At 41.5% G+C, this 19,755-nt stretch overlaps 1 protein-coding gene across 4 annotated transcripts in view; it reads left to right on the top strand.

Moving 5' to 3' along the window:
* Positions 1–5,413: 5,413 nt before the first annotated feature.
* The window catches only part of TRERF1 (transcriptional regulating factor 1), a 31,149-nt gene continuing 16,807 nt past the window's right edge, over positions 5,414–19,755 (top strand). Inside the window, exons 1-5 of one of the 4 annotated variants that reach the window (XM_057384112.1) lie at positions 5,414–5,512; positions 14,695–16,341; positions 16,943–16,989; positions 17,738–17,888; positions 18,815–19,063. In XM_057384112.1, coding sequence (XP_057240095.1) covers positions 14,962–16,341; positions 16,943–16,989; positions 17,738–17,888; positions 18,815–19,063 — 1,827 coding nt within the window. In that variant the 5' untranslated portion in view covers positions 5,414–5,512; positions 14,695–14,961. Of the gene's footprint in view, positions 5,513–14,694; positions 16,342–16,939; positions 16,990–17,737; positions 17,889–18,814; positions 19,064–19,755 lie in introns of all 4 variants that reach the window. The other 3 variants (XM_057384111.1, XM_057384114.1, XM_057384113.1) reach the window with 3 other exon arrangements.

Here is a 19,755-nt window from a genome sequence, read left to right as displayed (position 1 = left end):
GTGAGAAAGATATGGATAAAAATACAAACAGGACTTAAGAATTTAATTAGCGCTGATGGTCATCCAATCTCCAGTTGTCTGGTAATTGTCTCTTTCAAAGGGATCACTTGAAGCAGAATCACTTCATAGGCTTTGTGAATGTCAGTAAACTAAGCTTGTTAGTGTACAGTGCAAAGGCCAAAGCTGAATTCTTGTGGGTATTTGCAGCCTTTAATAAATAGCGCGGCAGTGCCGAGGAGGAATCATTTCTTACACCCACTCGCCCTTAAGATGTTTCCCTTCAATTCAGAAATTAATATTCAGTTAAAAAGTTATTATACATTTTGTGTCTTTCAAAATATTCTTGGCACTGCATAGGAGTCAGTCTGCAGAGGGGTGGGATGGTTTGAAGTTTTTTTTTCCCCACCTACCTTCTGCAAGGAAGATCTGCAGCCAAGAAGTATCTGTTAGACTTTTAGGTTTGTCTGCTTATGTGTTTAAAGTTGGGGTTTTTTTTTTGGTCTCATAGTGCTGTTTCCTGAGCTGTGGAGCTCCAGCTCCACCTTCTTAGGGCAGGGTTGGCATCTTAGTGTGGCACAAGAGACCCAAACGTTAGATCATCAGGCTGTTGACAGAAGACCTTTCTGTGAGGTGTTCCCAACTCTAATTGGAACAATTAGGGCTAAAGCACATTATGGGGAATACCCACTTAGAGGGTTTTTTCCAAGTGGTTGGGGAATTTCTTTTAGGAGAGTGGCTTTTTTGCAGTAAATTTTGCAAAGGGAAGGAATAGTTTGAGGTTTTTTTCAAGGAAATGGGGTTGTTTATTGATGTAATTTTTGGCAATGAGTTTGTTCGAATGGTTTTAGTCACCTCATAGTTTAAAGTAAGAAACTTGAATTTTGCAACAATGTGGGCTTGAGGTATTAAGAATAAGTAAAAGAAGGGCTGGTTGAAATGTGTTGCAGAACTCCTTGTACTGAATGATTGGATGATAAAATGTTGGAGGAAATTGCTTGTGGATAAATGAAAGCAATGCATGGAGGAGGAGGGCAGTCACAATGCAGTGCATGCCTGATGAGTGCTGCACCAGGTGTTAACTGCTCTGGAAGGAGACATGGTGCTTGTCCTGTAGAAATGGCAGGGAAGTGATGGATAAAACAAGTGTCAGGATTTGTTAGTGAGGGACAGAAACCAAAACAGAAAGCGTGTGTGCTTTGTGTGACTGGGCAAGTCAAAGACACTTCAAACATAATCTCACATTGTCATGTATGTGTTATCTGAAGCCTTGGGCCCTACACATGAAAAACAGATAAATTTTGGAATTTGTAATCTATCCATGGAATAGCATCTCATCTGTAAGACTCTCCATTTGTTGAAGCCGTTTTCTCTGAAAATAAATGTCATGCAATACTCCTGAAGCATTTCAAAGATGTAGAAATGAGCACATAAAAATAATTATGCATGCATGGAGAATCCTGTCCTTAGAAGAGAATTTGAATTCTTACAGGTTTTTTTGGAAGGTGGAAGCAAGAGGCTGAACACAGATGAGAGAAAGGGAATAAATTCATGAGGCTGATAATTAAGAGGGGACTTCTAGCGTGTGAGGAGAGACTCTGCTCAGATACAGTTGTGTTAAGTGAACCAAAGTAAAGAGTATATGATTGATGATGATAATTCTGGTGCTGGTAACTATATTGTTGCTGATTTAGCAAGTTGATACGACAGTCTTTGTTGGTATTGCTAGTTTAATGCATGTACTGTGTTGTTGTTCTTAGGTTTCTTATCTTAAGATGGCTAACTTTTCCCTTTCCTGCTCCAAAAATAATTAAATGCTGTTTAATCATAACCAAGCAATTTAGATAAGAAGATGCTCTTGTATACTATTAATTTTTTTTTTTTAATCCTTTGGGTTATTCTCAGAATCATATTTCAGATGATCTAATGATGATCCACAGAAGTCTGAGTTCCCAATTGTAACATCTTGGTTGAGTTCTTAATGTCAAATAATTGATGGCAGAAGTTAATATTATTAAAGTAAATCACAGAATCACAGTGCCAGGGAATGGTTTCTGTTGGAAGGGACCTTAAAGACCATCCAGTTCCAACTCACCTGCCATGGGCAGGGACACCTCCCACTAAACCAGATGGCTCAGAGCTCCATCCAGCCTGGCCTTGAACACTTCCCAGGGATGGAGCAGCCACAGAAACTCTGGGCAACTTGTTCCAGTGCCTCACCACCCTCACAGAAAAAAAGTATATTCCCTATATCTAATCTAAAGCTACTCTCAGTTAGACACCATTCCCCCTGTCCTGTCACTGAGTGTGCTTAGTGAAAGTTCCTGCAGGTCTAATTCAGCTTTCATCTGGAAATCTTCCTCTTGTGTGTAGCAGTAACATGCAAGCATGTGGAAACTTTGATTTTCTGAAGTGTAACATGACTGGAGAAAATCCCTGTCTTTGGTGTGATGCCTACAGTTCTGCTGCCATCCTCCATTTTATTCCTGGGAAAATACCTACTTTAACTTGCAGTGTGAAGCTTTGCTGATCAATATGTTACAAGCATAGTAAAGTTCAAGAAATTGCCTCCATTACTATCTTGAGATGAGAAATTGATTTAGCTGCATTTTCTTTCTGCTAATTCATCTGTGCTTTGCATTCCCATAAAAGGTATTATGTGCTCCTTATTTTCCAGCAGCGTCATCAATCCTAATGAAGAGAGAAGACTGAAAATTTATATTGTGTGTATGGGATAGCTGATCTCTGACTTAGCTCTTAATTTGTAAATGTTGCTGTAGGCTTCGCTTCTCAGCTTCTCCTTACTGTGCTTTGTTTGTATGCAAAACCTGGGGCTGGGATGGAGGCAAAACTGAAGAATATGGCAAAGGAATATAAAGTTAGATTGCTTTCTAATCTAAACCTCAAAAAATGAGATGCTGATTAAAATTTGATGGAAAGAATTAAAATCTCATTTGTGAATTTGATGTACATCTGCAGTGTTTGGTCCTGCATTAATTATGTTGGGACTTTTTCATTATTTATCAGCCATCAGTTTACCACTTCTGTCTCTAAAATGTCCAAAGTTTTACTTTTTAACTGTGTTATTATGTATGAGAGCTCTGCACATATCGGATAATTTCTGTAACCCTGCATATGCGTGGTATTGTAGCTCTAATGATGAAAGTGGTGTAGTGGGAAAAGCAGCCAGAACAAATATGAAAAACAGGAAAGGGCTTTCCTGGGTATTTCAATTGTTGTTTTTCCCAGTGTCCATCAGCCTGGCCTCAGTAGGAACTACAGGAATGTTTTATTGCAGAACATTTTGGCATTTTTAGGCTTACTAACAGCATCATTTGTTCAGAGCAGATGCATAAATGAAAAAGAAAGCAAAACTATATATTCTGATTTTAGTCAAGGCTCATGATATAGCAGTTTTTTTAAATTAAATTTAAATATAGTGGCAGGTTCCAAACAGTTTAACAGGTGTGTAAAACTGAGGCAAAAAACCTGATGTTTTTTCTCTTGGCTCCACTGATGTTAATCTCAGGTATTCTTTATGTGTCTGAGTATTTTTTCTTACAAACAAACAAAACACACTTGTTAGTCATCTGTAAGATTCAATATGCCTGTTGCAAACCTAGTGGTGTTTAAATACCAATGTGAAAACCAAGTCAGACAAATCATTAAATACATGTGAGTTTATTAAAACCTTATTTGAGTAAAGAGGCAGATTCATGGATTTGCTTAGAAAAGTTGTAAGTGGGCAGGATGCAAGCGAGTGATGAATGGTTTGTGTTGTGGACCTTCCTGTTTTCAGTGGGCTTGGGGGAAGATGAAGGGAGAAGCAGAGACTGGTGTTGGGCAGGACAAGGGAATTGCTTGGGTTCTTCTCCCCCAGCTTGCCATTATCAGGGATTTGAAAAGGATAATTTTAACAAAATTGGAATGGAGCATGAAGATGAGAGGAAGTAAAGGTTGGTTGATGTCACTGAGGTTATCTGTGATCATTTCTACAGTTTCTTCTTAAGCCTGGGATGACTTTCCAAAACCCAGCAGGGCTCAGTGCAGATGAATAGTTTTCCACTGATGTCAGTGAGCTGTGAATTGCACCCTAAGTTTCCAGGCCTGTTTCACGGAGAATACCAGGTTGGAAGGCACCTCAGGGACCATCTGGTCCAATCCAGAAGACCTTGTATGTTTTTTTTTGTGCTCCATAAGATTCTTGTTAGGCCACCCTTCCAACCTATTCAGGTCTTCTTGGAGGGTGGCCCTTCCTTCTGAAGTGTCTGCTGCCCCACATAGTTGGTATCATTGGCAAACTATCAGGGTACACTTGATTCTGTCTTCCAGAACACTTGTGAAGGTGTGAAACAACAAAGGGGTCAGTGTTGGGGGACCCCCCTTGTGTCACTTTGCCGTGGTGAATCTCTACTGGCTTTTCCCAATCACATTCTTCATTTGATTTTCCCAATCACATTCTTAATTTGATTTGTAATAACACCCTGTAGGAGTGTTCTGTGGCTTTTCCAGGCACTGAAGTACGGCTGATGGGCCTCTCATTTCTCCCTCTTGAAGCTCTTCTTGTAGATGGTGTGGCATTAGCTGCCTTCCAGTCTTTTGGGATGTCCCCCCATCCATTTGGCTTCTCAGAGATCATGTAGAGTGGCCTTTCTCTACATGATGATTTCAGCCAGCCTTCTTAACATCCTCAGGTGTTGAGGGCCTTCCCTCAAAGCCTAGATCTAGGCAGCAGCATTGACAAAAACAAATGTGTTGTTTTGATTTAGATAATTTAAGATGCCTGGTCTAGATACCTCTTCTGCACTGGGTGACAGCCTGATTGTATCTCCCGCATCTTTGACTTTCATTAATCCCTCCCTTCCTGGTTGCTGTAGCTGCTCTTTGTGTGATACTCGTCATGTAGGCTGCGAGCTCTGGGCCAGCAAATCTCCTCTCAGGGAGAACATTTACGCTGCCTCTGGGTTCTGTCAAAGCAGCGTGAGGTGCTGTGAAATCTTTATGGTCTCTGCAATAGAGGCAAGATGTTGTTTTATTTACTTCATCAACATAACCCATTCCTCATTTTGCAGTAGGTGCCAGGCTAAGAAGACAAGATTCACTTGTATTGCAGTCTGTGATTTGAAGGTCTGTGGATGTATCAGTTCCAAAGATTTGACAACAAAGCAGTCTCTCATGATCAGTAAGGGAAAGGGGTTCTTGGTTGATCTTTAAAGAAGTTGGAGAGCTGGTAATTGCCCTCTGCCATAATGACTTAAAGGACAGAGTAACCTGGAGGCTGTGTATTGAATAGGAGTTAGTCTTTTGTTGTGTTGCAATAGGATTGTCACAAATCTGCTTGTGCTTTGGGACAAGCTGGTGATAGAAGATACTCTCATGTGGGGAAAAGCTAATATCCAGTTTTTTGCTTTGTTTAGATATGTCACTTTGAGATCGCAAAATGAAAGCAGCATGAAATGTTATGGCAAAGACAGCACAAGAAGATACAAGAATCTCACAGATCCTCAAAAATCAGGTAATGTCAGAGCATCGTGTGTCCAGTTTTTTGAAGACTGTCTTGTTCAATAAGGTTCAGTGCTTTTTGCCTTCTTTTCAAAACTGAGGCTTGTGAGTCCCTGTGTATTGATGGACTTCTGAAACATGGTTGATTGTGTGTTGGCTGTTTATCTAGTGAAACACTATTTTGTGTGCCACAGTATGTATGGCACAGGAGATACACACACATTTGTCTATTTTTTAAAGGACTACTTTGGCTATATTGTCTTGTTTAAGCAAAAGGACATTGCCTTAATAAAAACAACAACTTAGCAACCATGGTGGTCAGTTCTTTACAATCACTGGATTTGACTTGGCTCCCTTGCTAGGTTACCAATATGGTGTATTTTAGAGGGATGGACTTCTCAGAGAGTCCTGCAGCTGCATTTCTCGAAACTCTTTCCTTTGGGGGAGACACCAGGCTCAGAATAGCTGTTCCCACCCCACTGAAAGCTTAGCCATATGCTATTTTCCACATACTACTACTTGTGCTTGGTTTTTTTGATTGTTTATCTGTCTCAGGATGTTTCCTACTTGCCTGTTTTTGCAAATGCTAGCATATGTTCTTTGACTGTTTCGGAGCATTTCCATTGCCAGAAAAAGGCAATCGCATTACACTCCGCTCCTCAGAGTGTAAACACTGCAGAGGTCAGGAAGAAACTGCTTAAGTGCATTACAGGGGTGCTCACCTTAAACTAAAATTGCAGGTTTATCATGGCTGTGGTCACAGCAAGAGCTTATGGATTTGTCTTTGAGTGGGAACACATGAAAATTTCCCTCCCCAAAATCAACAGCAGTGACCAGAGGCTGTAATGTAGCTACATACAGTAACTGAATGAGGTCTGACCTCTCTGTCCTAAGCTCTTTTCATGTCTGCAGAACTAGGATGTTGCTGGGCAAAGCAAGTTGCTCAGGTCAGTAAGAAAAGTAAACTGAAATACGAAGTTGAAGACCATTTTGGTAATAGGACATGTTTATTTTGCAGCAAGTATTTGAGAGTATTGCTCCTGATGTAGGACTCGGTGGAAGGGACTACAGTTTGTCTCATCTAAGAAGTCAGTAAACCCAGATTGGCTGAAGAGATTTCAAATCCAGTTTTACTTGATCAAATATGCAGTAATGCATCAGCAAATATTAAAAAAACCCAAAAGTACTGTGTTTATCACAGATGATCAGCCCCTTTAGTTAGTGCTGCCTTTGGTATGCTTTTTATTCACTTTGTCATGGAATATGCAATTCAAGTGCCTTTTTGGCCTTAGTCAAGGCTTGTCTTTTATTTTCATTTCTAATCAGTATTGCAGGGAGATCACATAATTTTATGTTTGCTATTTTTATGAAGTAATATGATACCTGCTTCAGTTGCAGTTCTCCAAACCCTTCAGAGTACCTTGAAATTGTAACACCAATTCACTGACAGCAAAGAAAATCAGATTTGTTGAAGCAACCTTCTTTGTGTCTTTGGGACACATGAAATTGTATCTTCCTTAAACTAAATTCAGTTAATGGCTTTATTTAGAAATCAGCCTCCTCTTCTTGAATAACCAGAATTCTGTTAGTTGGGGAAAAAAAGTTTTCATTAAATTACCAGTGCCTCAGAATGCATTTTTTACATAGATCAAAAGAAAAGGAAAATTGTCTTCCTCCTTTTTTTCCCCTTTTACTGACTTTCCTGAGATGAGTTGTTTTTCCTGTTGAGTTTGTTGGGTTTGGTGTTTAGGTTTTTTGATTTGAGTTTTTTTGTTGCTTGTTTGGTTGGTTTTGTTTATTTTGGTGGTGTTTTGTTGTTTTTCTTTTTTGTTTGGTTTTTTTGCGTGTTTTTTTGCTTGTTTTTTTTTTGTTTTGTTTGTTTGTTTGGCATTTTTTGTTGTTGTTGGGGTATTTTTGTTTGGTTTGGTTTTTTTGGTTGCTTTTTATAAAATTGCATTGAAATAGAGAAATTGCTCAGTTCCTCTCCCAATACCATCATTATTCTCCCCTCCCCCAGGTCCAATGTGTTTTTTATTAAACTGAATTAGGACATTCTAGTCTCTCTTAAGAGTGGAAATGGGAACAGCTTAAATGAGCAGCCACATGAGACTCAGCAGCCTTTCCAACTGCACTGCAGAAGCTTAACTGCAAAGGAAATGATAATTTTTGAAGGATTTGTGCAACTGTTGAAGAATTACCAGCATTAATATTAAAAAGTAGCTAATCTGTTTTTCCTTTTCCATTTTAAGAGTATATAGCTTTCTTACTATGAATGCTATAAAAATCAGTCTGCTAAATATTTTGCTTCCTTTCAATCCTCTTCCCTTTCGTAATTCCTCTATTTGCATACTTTATCATACACTGAAGTGGGTTTATTGTTGTTAGTTTTGTGTAAAAACGTCAACATCTGGGTTTGAATGCAGATATGGAATGGGTTTGAGACCTCTGCCATTCAAAACCAGCCAAAACTGAAGTGCAGTAAAGACCATAGAAGCAATTGTATCCAGGACTGGGATGACAACGTTTTCATCCCTATAAACAGTTGTCCTTGAGATAGCTTCAGAAAAATTTTGGCCCTTGAAATTCATATTTCTACTTCAGCGTTTATTCTAACCAAAACAGCCATGAGCCTGGTATCTTCTGACCCTTATTTTCAGTCTCTGCCTCTCTTTATTGCTATCAGATGTCTTCAGGATTTCTATAGATACTTAAAAAAAAAAAAGTAGGTCTTTGAGTTATCGTCTCACCTCTCTTTCCCTTTTCCTCTCTGCTGGCTCACCCAACCACCTTGGTTGGCATTGGAAATTATTCATTCTCTTTGAGTACTGTGCTGATTTTTTTTGCAGGCTTATTTTCTGTTCCAAGAAAAAAAAGAGGAGCAGGGGCTTGAACTCTGGCTAGATGAAAAGTTGTGAGAGCAAATCTGGTATCTAAACAGCCCACAAAAGCACAGAGGTTTCTGAAATATGCCACTCTGACTCTCCTAATTCTCTGCTTCTCCTAATCTAGTCTGAAGGTGTAGGGACAGTGCCAGCTTTGCACCTGAGAGCTGGGTGTGAGCAGTGCAGGGGACTCTGTTCTTGGGTAGCACTCTCTTGCTTTTCAAAGCTGCTCTTCTGTGTGGGGTCTCAATGGTGAAGTGCCCAGCTGAGAACCATCCTGTCTGTGCCCAGGGCAGGGCTGCTGGTAGCACTGGTGTTAGCAGAATGCAGGCTGGCAGGGAAGGAACTGCTTGCTCTTTATTCTTGTGTCTATCCTAAAGGAAATCAGAGAGCAAGATGATGTGAATGATGGCTGTCTGGGTTTAGGAATAGCTTGGCAGGAGATCTGACAGTTCTGAATAACAAAACAGGTCAATAAAAACATTCTCATAAAAAAAAGGAAAAAAAAAAAGAATAAGAGAAACCCTGGTTTATTTCTATTGCAGCTATGTAGGGGAAAAAATTGAAACGAAAAGAAGGGAAGGGAGAACTTGATTTGGATTTCATCTTATCCAAAGTTAAGAATGAAGCTTGTATTCCAGTGTCAGAAAGCCACTTGAGAGAGCCCTGTGTCAGCCTGTGTGACGGAGGGGTGATAAGGCACAATTCAAACATGAGAACACACAGCAATGACACATTTCTAAGCAGGCCTTAAGTGTTATAAAATACAGTTTAAGCTGCTAAGGGTGGTGGTTAAGTTTGCTTTAACAGAGGTTTTACCATCCCAGAGGGAGGGACATGAGGAAGGGTGGTGACCAGCAAATTTGTATCTGCTGATGATGTTGTTTGCCAGTACCTGAAGATACTCTGTCCTGCAAAAGCTGGTTAAACATGAAGGAGTGTGCGTTCTACGTATTTTTTTTGTTTTTTTTTCTATTTTATCCAGTTTTCTTCTTTTCAGGCTAGCTAGTAATTAATCTGTAAAAGCATGTAGATTTTTAGCTTAAAGGGACAGCTGAAAAACTTGAAATAAATTGGACAAACTGTAGGATCCAATTCCCTTTTGATACACAGCCACACAACCTACTGAGATGGGTTAAATTAGTGCTGTAATAACTTTATAGCCTTTTAATGAGTCTGCTTCCTTCAGCATCAGCTCTTACACAGTCTCTTTGTCATCCCTCTCCATTAACTCAGTTCTGAAACTGGCTCTGGCTGACATTCAGTCCTGGTTTGCAGCCCACACCCAGCCCAACTTTTATGCATCGACTTATTTGTAGTGGATGCCTTGTTCTGAAATTCTTGTGAATTCAGGCAGTTCAATTGTGTGACTGTCATTTGATCTGTTATTTTACTTGAGTTGAAAAATTCTGCGGGTTTCGGCTTCTGTGGTGTGTGATGGAGCCAGAAATGTTTATTTTATGTAACTATCATCTTCTTGGTATTTCGCTGTCTGTTGTCTTCTTTAAGTTTGTAAAAAGCCTGGGYTGGAAGGGATCTTAAAGATCATCCAGTTTGAACCCTCCTGCTGTSAGCAGGGACACCTTCCACTAGACCAGGCTGCTCAGAGTGCCATCCAATCTGACCTTAAACACTTCCAGGAATGGGGCATCCACAGCTTCTGTGGACAGTCTGTTGCAGTGCCTCATCACCCTCCYAGTAAAGAGTTTCTTCCTACTATCTAATCTAAACCTTCCCTCTTTCAGTTTGAAGCCATTTCCCCTTGTCCTGTCACTACATGCTCTTGTGAAAAGTCCCTCTCCATTGTTCTTGTAGGCTCCCTTCAAGGAAGGGAAGGCCACATTGAGGTCACCCCGAAGCCTTCTCTTCTYCAGTCTGAATAATCCCTCAATTCTCTCAGCCTTTCCTCATAAGAGAGGTSCTCCATCTTGGTTGCCTCCTCTGGRTTCACTCCAASAGGTCCATRTCCATCCTATGTTAGGAGCTCCACAGCTGCTTCTGGTGCTCCTCTGATATAGTTTACAGAACAGAAAAATTGGATCACCTTTAYTGAAGACTGATATTTTCTTCCATTTCAAATTTACCAGAATTAAGTTATGGCATGCATCCAGGAAAGACTGTTTGTATTGCCTTTCAGTTCCTTGTGTTTGAAGAGGGAGACAGCTGGAGTGTGTACAGGCATTTCAGCCAGCTTGGCGGGCCCCTGGCTTTCAGTCTGGAGAATGGAGCTGTGCAAGTTGCAGGGACCTTGTCGAAATGATGAGAAAAGAGTTGGAGCAAACCCTTGTCTCTGTTGAAATCAATTGAACTCCCATTAGCTTGAGTCCAGATTTCATCCATAAACTTAAGTAGGGTATTTCTCTTTCTAGGCAGGCTACAGAAATGTTTCTGTCTGTTGGCATTTGTTTTCRTGTTTCTTTATAATGATTGCATAATTGGGATGTATCTGTAATGTCAAAAATGTAATAGGTTAAGTAGCATAAATGACTGTTAGGAAAAGAAGAAACACAGAACTACAGAACCATGGTTGCTTTAMAACTCCTACCACTTTAGCTGCTGGATTTAACCATTTARTAGCCAGAGTTGTGGTAAATGGCARTGATGGGTGTTCAGGCACCAGTGCTGAACACAAAGGAGAAAGAGCACCCATTTCTTCTTGTCTCTTAAATAGAAATCATTCCGTATGCTGCTAATGGCTTCCCAGTTGGCCAGAGAGTAACTTTGGTGCCCCTAAGCCTTAATGGTGTCGTGATATACTCTGGTTTTAGTCTGACAAGAAATGTATACTGTTAGCATTTTGTTAAAGCTGATAGCAAATGCTGTGTATAGAGCAGCAAGCCCTTGAATTTAAGCCTGTTCAAGTATTAAAAAAACCATTTGGTATCTAAGGGACTGGTTGATTACTGATTATGCTTTTATCAATGTGCACATCTGGGTTTTTTCCTGTTACCTGAAGGTATAATAACAATGCTTTTTAAACAGTTGCATTTTTTCCCTACAGATCAGTGATGCCTTTGAAAGGAATGTTTTCATCTTTCTTTTATTTTTATTTTGGGGGAGGGGTAATGGGTATTAGAAAACAATGCAATTTTTTTCAAATGTGACTCTCACAGTGACTAAACTTCCCAGTCCTTTTGTGACTTGATTGGTATTTTAATGTAATACCTCATTATAATTTTTTTTCATATTTTTACAAATGCTTCTGTATGACTGTGATGATAACTCTGTAATCTACCTGTCAGACAGCAGCATGTCCCAGCTCTCAAACCAGAATTGAGCTGAGGATGCCAGAGCCGCTGGAGAGGAAATTTAAATTAACTTTTTTTTTAATGAAATCAGGTTGTTTGCTRCTTTAAGCCTCTTACTGTACTCCCTCCTGGAATTTTGTGGTCTTTGATTGTCTGCTGGAGACATTTATTCTCCCTCGCTGGTTTGTATCACTATTGTTTCTTGTCCTTCGACTAATACTTGTCACTTCAGATTTAAAAAAGCAGGGCCAAACTCAAGGAATTTGGTGTAAATTACAGCTCTGGTATTTGAAATGGGACATAGCTCCTTCATAAAAGGTGTACCTATAGATCCAGTAGTGCCCTGTTTTTATGGGAAGATGTATTCTGAGCATCTTGACTGAGCTTAGTTCGCTTGGCAGGCATAAAAGGAAATGCACGTTCCCTCTCTTCCTCTAAACGTTGATGGCCCTTCAGTGTGAAACACCACACAGTGTTTGTTTTTATGCCCTTTTAATGTTTTGTGGACGGTTTGTTTWGTTTCCCTTCATAATTTTTAATAGGAAGTCTTTGAAGTTGGGTCGTGGATGAAAAATCCTGTTGGCAGCCTGACTATTCATTGTTGACTCCTATCTTCTTTAATTGTTCATCTATAAAAATCTGGAAGGGAGTGTGTTCAGAGAAACTGTGAAGCAATGTATATTTCTGGAAAGGGGAAATAAACTTGCAATTATTCTCAGCTATTATTTGTCACGTGAAAATGTTACATACTAATGGTTGCAGATGGTTTACACAAAAACTATATGCACTGCRAACCCTCTTCATTGGGAGCTATGGTTTTCTGTCATACATTATGCTAGAATGGAAAAGGTTTTTTTCTGCCTGCAGCTATGTRTTACCCTTATTTGCTGTTGCTAGCACAAACTCTCCTTAATATGCATCTGGCAATGGTTAAAATTTTCTCCATCGGTRACTTCACATTTATCCATCTAGATTCTCCTGAGGTTAAAAAGGTAAGGACATCAATGTGCAGGAGTCTTTGGTGGAGAGCGTTGCATTTAGAAAATCAGGAGGAAGGAGGCAGAGTTAAAGTTTTAGTTTAATATTTCTGTGCTCTTGTTAAAGTTCACGGTCAGCTTTTATTTTAAAATGTATTTGTGAGTGCATAAGCTTATTGTACCTCTGTGCATATGTGTGACGGTAGACACAGTGATTGCTTCATATTGTGGAATACTAAGGCAACCCTATAATGGGCTTATGTATTTTTTATTTTTTGAAAATAGTATAGACATCTGTAAAATGTTATTTGAATTTTAGTTTATACAGTAAAAATTATAAAAAGCTGCATTCAGTATAAATTTGTCTGTTAAAATCATGCAGCACAAAGAAGAAAGGATGAGAAGGTAGAATAGAAGTTGGAGTTCAGCAYTCCTGATGTAAGGTGACTGATCAGAAGAGATTTCAGTTGACTGGTTTGGTCTTAGCAGACATACCCCAGGTCAGTCAGCCTCACATCCATCCCTGGAAAGGTGATGAAACAGCTCATCCTGGATGTCAGCTCTAAGGATGGGGAGAAAAAGATTATCAGGAGTAGTCAACAGGGATTCACCAAGGTGAAATAATAGCTTGGCCAATCTGRTAGCCTTAGTCTATGATGGAATGTCTGGCTGTGTGGGGAGATGAGGGGAGAGCAGTGGATGTTGACTTCAGCAAGTCTTTTGACACTGTCTCCYTTAGCATCCTCACAGGTGAGCTCAGGAAGTGTGGGTTAGGCGAGTGCACAATGGGGTGGATTGAGGACTGGCTGAAGGGATGTTCCCAGAGTTGTGCTCAGTGGTTCAGAGTCTGGGTGCAGGTCCATGGCTGGTGGTGTTCCCTAGGGGCCAGTGGCGGGTCCAGCCTTGCTCAACTTATTTATCAGTGATCTGGATGAAGGGACAGAATGAGCCCTCAGCGAGTTTGTGGGTGATACAGAACTGCAAGGAGTGTCTGATGTGCCAGAAGCTGTGCAGCTAGCTGGTCAACAAGACCTGGACAGACTGGAGAGCTGTGTGGAGAGGATCTTGAGGAAGTTCCGTGAAGGCAAGTGCAGGGTCCTGCACGTGTGGAGAATAACCCCCTACACCAGCACAGGATGGGGGCTCAGCTGCTGGAAAGCAGCTCTGTGGAGAAGGACATGGRAGTCSTGSTGGAYAACAGGCTGTCCRTGAGCCAGCAGTGCCCTATGRGCAAGAATGCCAAAGGTATCTGGAGGAGCATTAGGAAGAGCATTGCCAGCAGGTCAAGAGAGGTGATCCTGCCCCTCCATCTTGCCCTAGTGGGGCCTCATCTGGAGTGCTGTGTCCAGTTCTGGGCTCTCTGGAAAGGGTTCAGCAGAGGGCTGTGGAGCTGGTAAGGGGARCACCTCTTATGAGGAGAGACTGTTTAGCCTGGAGAAGAGAAAATGGGGGATTTTATCAATGCATGCAAATATCTTAGGGGCAGGTGTCAGGAGGATGGAACCAGACTTTTCAGGGGCACCCAGCAACAGAACAAGGAGCAGTGGGCACAAACTGAAAGACAGGAAGTTATGATCCATCCATCCTTTCTTTGGGGGTGTCAGAGCACTGGAACAGGTTGCACAGAGAGGATGCGGGGTCTCCTCTGGAGRTGTGCACAGGTGAACCTGCTTTAGAAGGGGATTGAACAGATGATCTATAGAGGTCCCTTCTAACTCCAACCGTTCTGGGATTTTGTGAGTCCATGACTTGGCTTGATAGTCAACTGTCTGACTAAAACTAGTCACGAGAGCGCAGTGTATGGCCAACTAAAACTGTTTGAATGTTTATATACTTCAGGGGGAAAAGACAGTTTTAAGTATAAGCTTTTATTGGTTTGGCAGAACGATTTTGTCAGAGCGCTAGAGGAGAGRCAGGATAATAGGATGAGATGAAGTAATCTAACTGCTCTGAAATAGTCCAGCTGCTACAATTTTGCATCTGATTATGTATTTCAAACTAAAAGATTTTACAGTTTCCTTTGAGGCAGTAACAATAACAGTTTATGGAAAGAGCCAGCACTTACCTTGTCTTTCTCTTACTCTGCAGGTGCTTGGCACACTGAACTTACTGATCTGTGTAGGATTTGTGCTGTACTCCATTTATTGAAGATGTGAAACAACATCGAGTCTGAGATTGGAATTACTGACAGACTGGAGGATATTTCAGTCCTTGTGATGCACATGAACATGCTGAATTATAAGTAATTCTAGCTTCTTCTCCCCTCCCCTCCCTTCCCCTCACTCAGCTATCTCAGGGTTCATAGAGATTTCAATGGTTTGCGTGCCTGTAAGTTTGGAACAGAAGTGACCAAAAATGGGGGACCAGCAATTGTATAAAACTAACCATACTGCCAACAACAATGAGAACTTGTACTACGAACARCACCAAATGAACTCCCTTCCATCTCTAAATCATAGCTATGGGACATCTGTTATGGATGCTCCCCAGGCGTCCCCTCTCTCCCCTCAGTTTCCCCAAGATTCAAGGGACAGTATAGCTTTGCCTGTAGGTTCAAAAAGTCTTGGGTCAGTGGATACATCTAGACAAACCAGCTGGACACATTCTGGCTCAGGAAACCATGTCCCAGCGAGAAACAATTTGAATAATCAAAGCGCCATGTGGAGCCCCCTCGGGCAGGGGGAGTCCCATGACGGATACCAATATTCTTACCCTCAACCYGGTGAAAACCGATCGCAAAAAATTACCAGTGGGGTCCTGCACAAATTGGACTCCTTCACGCAAGTATTTGCTAACCAAAATCTGAGAATTCAAGTCAACAACATGGCTCAGGTTCTGCACACCGAGTCTTCGATGGTGGATAATTCCAGTGACAGTGCGCTCAGGCAGCTGCTGTCCCAGAAGCCGGCAGTTGAGCAACAGCCGGTGACTTCCACCGTRCAGAGATACCAACCAGTGCCACAGCAAACACACCAGAATTTTGCAAGCACACAGCAAAAGCAACAAATGCAAGTCATGCAGCACCAACAGTTGTACTACGACTACCAGCAGCACTTGTCGCAGATGCAGATGCATTCTGCGTTCCAGCAGGGMCAGGCGCACGTTCCGCAAATGCAGTCCCAGCAGCTCCTGCCGCAACAGATGCAGCACCTGCAGCAGCCTCAGTACTACGCTCAGCCCCAGCAGGGACACCAGCGCCTCTCCATCCAGGAGMTCCAGCAGCAGCAGCAGCAGCCGGCTCGGCAGCAGCGGCAGTGTCCAGTGCAGCTCGCTCAGTATTACCAAACACAACCTGTCATGCAGCAGTTACAGCAGCAGCAGCAGCAGATGCAATTGCCGCTTCCTCCGTATCACAGGGAACCCGATCCAAAGGCTATGCATGAATCACACCAGTACTCTCAGGATCCCAGTCATCCTGTGCAGCTTATCCAGCTGGGAGCAGTGCCTCAGTATTGCTTCCAAGATCCCCACGAACAGTACAGGCACCTGTACCCCCAGAGTTTATTGCAGCAGCAGCAGCAGGATCAGCAGAAGCAATACCTGAGTGAGAGCAGAGTGCCATCTCTGAACTCCCACCTTGGCCTCACTCCGCCAGAGACTGCTGAAGATCCCACACGGCAGGAGATGAATTCTGTAGGTAATGCTGTCCCTCATCGAACTCTTCTGCCGCCCTCGGGAGTTCATCTGAACAACAAAAGCTCTCAGCAAGACTCTCCCAGCAGCACGTGGCCTCAGGTAGGTGGYATTTTAGATCCATGCTCAGGCCAGTTTGTTTGCAGAAGAGCAGCAAAGTGTGGAAGCCAAGTGGTTTCGGCAGAGGCAGGAGGCTTAGGATGTGAGCTGTGGGCATCTCTGGGATGTTTAGGGGAACTTCATTAACAGGCTTCTGTCTACAGCTCTGGGTTGGCATTGGGCCAGGCTAGCAGCAGCACGGAACTGCTGCTGTGAGGCTGCTGTTTTCCTTGTGAGAGGCTTTGGGAAGTTCTGCCTTGGTTTCTGGGAAGGAGGGACCCAGTTACAGCAAAGCCTTTCTTCTAATTTTTTCAACAACTGTGGGCTTAATTGTTCAGGAGCAGTTAGTCAACTCTGTTTCCAGAAGTAGTGCTTCTAGGTCAAAGCAAWGGCTTCAAAYAGCAGGTGAGTGAAGAAAGCTCGARCTAGCCGTGCTCACAGGGGTAGATTTGATSTCTGACTCTCAACTCAGAGGCTTTTAATGGTAATATTGTATGCAAAATGCAGACTTAATGCTGTGAGGACCTTCATTTACACATTCTTTCCTGAAAATTTATTTTCTGAACTTTTCCCCCTCTTTTCTATTCTCCTGTTTTGGCAGCAGGTGCAACTCTCAGATGGCAGACTGCAGCCACTGTCCCCAGAACAAAGGTATTTTTAAAATATTATTTTTTAAATTAAATACGAGAAATGCAAAGGAGATCTGTATTTAGAGGGGAAAGAATGCAGTCTGGGTGGATAATAATTGTTGCTCTTCTAGAAACATCTTTAGTTTTGTGCTTTGTAATTTTAAGTTTGTGTGATTTTCAGCATTCCTCCATGGTAATAAAATCAAATAAATGCTTTCTTAAAAAAAAAAAAAAAAAAAAAAGGGAAGGGAACCAAAACCAAAAGCAGAAGAGCTCCAGTGTTCCATTTATAAGAAAAAGGGATGCTGTGTGGTTTGAATTTATATCTTTGGCAACAGACATCTTCTGATTTTGTCTTAAGTTCTCATCTCTGAAGGGCCAAGATGTCCATCAGAGTGATTGTATATCATAAGTTAGATGCATTGTCTCTGAGTACTTGTTAATTGTTGTCATGAGCRGGGAGAGGGGAGWTGCAGGTCTGTCATGGTAGATTTCATGGCTTCTCAGACTTTACTTGTAAGGGCCACATTTTCAGGAGCATGTCCTTCCCAAAACTTCCCATGTCCCCATCTTGAGAGCAACTGATGTAGGTTATTGGCTACATTTTCCWCAGCAGTCACCATGTACTTTACTTGTGACTTCATAACCATCTAGCTGTAAAAATTTTATTGAGTTTTTTGATTAAAAAAGCTCCCTCTGCAACAAAAGGAGCATGCCAAGCTAACTTTTTTTTTTCTGTTCCATGCTTTAAAAAATGAAAACAAAAATAGTGGCCAGAACAGAGAAACACTTCCTGAGAGAGCTGATGCGAAGAGCAAGCTAATGTGTTCAATATGCTTGAAGGAATTTAAGAGTTTGCCTGCTCTAAATGGTCACATGAGGTCACACGGAGGAGTAAGAGCATCTCCTAACTTCAAACAGGTAGCAGTCCATTTGACTTCAGTATTTGGCACAATCCTTTTGTGTTGATGTTTGCTTGCTTTGCCGTGCTTTGCTTTGCTGTCAAAACTTGTTCTTCTCAGCACTGTTTTGTTACGTCATACCCTGTGGAAGCAGAAATGCWCATAATTCTGTTTTGAAGACCAGAAGTCTTGTTTGGAAGTCAGAGGCAGTGGTGGAGGACAGATCAGTTTGTCCTTCTCTGTTTCTCTGCACGTTACAGAAACACCCTACAAAATCATGTCAGGAGTGTCTTTAATTTTTTTCCTCCTCATGTTTGTTTATTATATTAGAAATACCCGGAACATCAAGTCTTCCTTATTTTCATTTGAACTACTTGGATGACTAAGGAATATTTATTGGAAGCCTTCCCAGGCTTTAACTGGAGGAACAGAATTGTTGAATCTTTGACAGCTTTCTTCCAAAGTGTTTTAGTTGTATAGGTATCAACAAATACCAAACCAAAAATRTGTTTGAGTTGTTCTGCATAAAAATAACTTGCCCTGTCAGTCAGACGTATCCAGATATTTTAGAAATTCTGTCCTAACAGGGAATACCATAGGAAGGCAAAGAGCTACCCGAGTTCCACAATTTTTGTTTTTGTTTTTAGGTGGGTAATGGAGAATTCTGTGTTTGTAGCAATGAAAAGAGACATGTTTGTCTCTCCTCCTGAAAGTTACCATGCAAAGGTGCTTCAGGTGATTATTTRATGATTGAATACTGTGCAGGAGTCACAAGTGACCTGCCAACTTCATTTGAGGCAAATAAAGAGTCCCAGGAAGGAACACTGTTGTGTGTTTTGTAACCCTGGCCACTTCTTTTCAGCCACGGTGCACACGTTGCATAGTGCATCGATCCAGAAGCAGCGCTCCCTCACTCGGGCTGAAAGCCTTTAATTGTCTGTGCAGGATGAAGGAGAGAAACCACCACAGCAGCCGCTGCCTAAAGAGGTGGATGGCCTCGCGCCCATCGTCATGCCAGTGTCTGTCCCTGTAAAGCTTCTGTCACCTGAGCCCAGCACGCAGCCCTCTGCCAGCACTGCCACAGTCACAGACAAGCCTGCCAGCTCTGTGTCAGATGACGAGATGCCTGTTCTCGTGAAGATGACTTACTCTCCACCGTGCAGTCCAAAAGTGGCCAACCCCTGCTCATCCTCTGTGAGTGCTGTGTTTCTTGCCACTAACTGTCCTGCTTGTCAAATCCCTTTGCTTGTAGTGCTGCTRCTTTGAAAAAGTCTGTATTTTAGATGTGTTCTGGAATCTTTATGATTCCTAATAAACAAACAAACAAATTATCATCAGAGCATTTCTTCCTCAATCATTCAAAAATACTGATTTTCTTTTCCTGAGGAATCAAGATCTCGGTTGAAAACAATTTGAAATTCGAATGTGGTATTCTTTTATCCCACTAGAACAAAGGGATTTACTATCTTTTTACTGGTTTTGTTTTTTTCCTTTTCAGGCTGCTTCATTGTTACGTTATTGCTTAAATTCGGCAGTTTTATTTCTTCCTGTTTTCTGAAGTCAGTTATATGTGCTTCTCATTTCAGCTAAAGAGAGTGCAGTGCTTCGAGTGTGTGCTCTAAACCAATTTGAAGCTTAGAGTTTTGTAGCGAAGTAATTTTTCCCTTTCTCTCTGCATGCATCAGCTCTAAGGGTTAATCACTGGGATTTCCACTACAGAAAAAAATAGCTCTGCTTAGTGCTTTCATTTTGCTTATAAAACTGAAATGGTCAGGCAGCACAAGGAATTGATGCGTGCTTGAATGAGATGTGAGAATGTTCATTTTTATTTTCCTGAAGGAGTCCTGAAGCAAGCAGTATTTATTTCATGTTCCGATGTAGAAATG

This window comes from Malurus melanocephalus, unplaced genomic scaffold (genome assembly GCF_030028575.1).
Source record: "Malurus melanocephalus ecotype Western Australia unplaced genomic scaffold, MMel_1.1 scaffold_687, whole genome shotgun sequence".
NCBI classification, from domain to species: domain Eukaryota; kingdom Metazoa; phylum Chordata; class Aves; order Passeriformes; family Maluridae; genus Malurus; species Malurus melanocephalus.
This window is presented reverse-complemented; position numbering and strand designations above follow the sequence as displayed.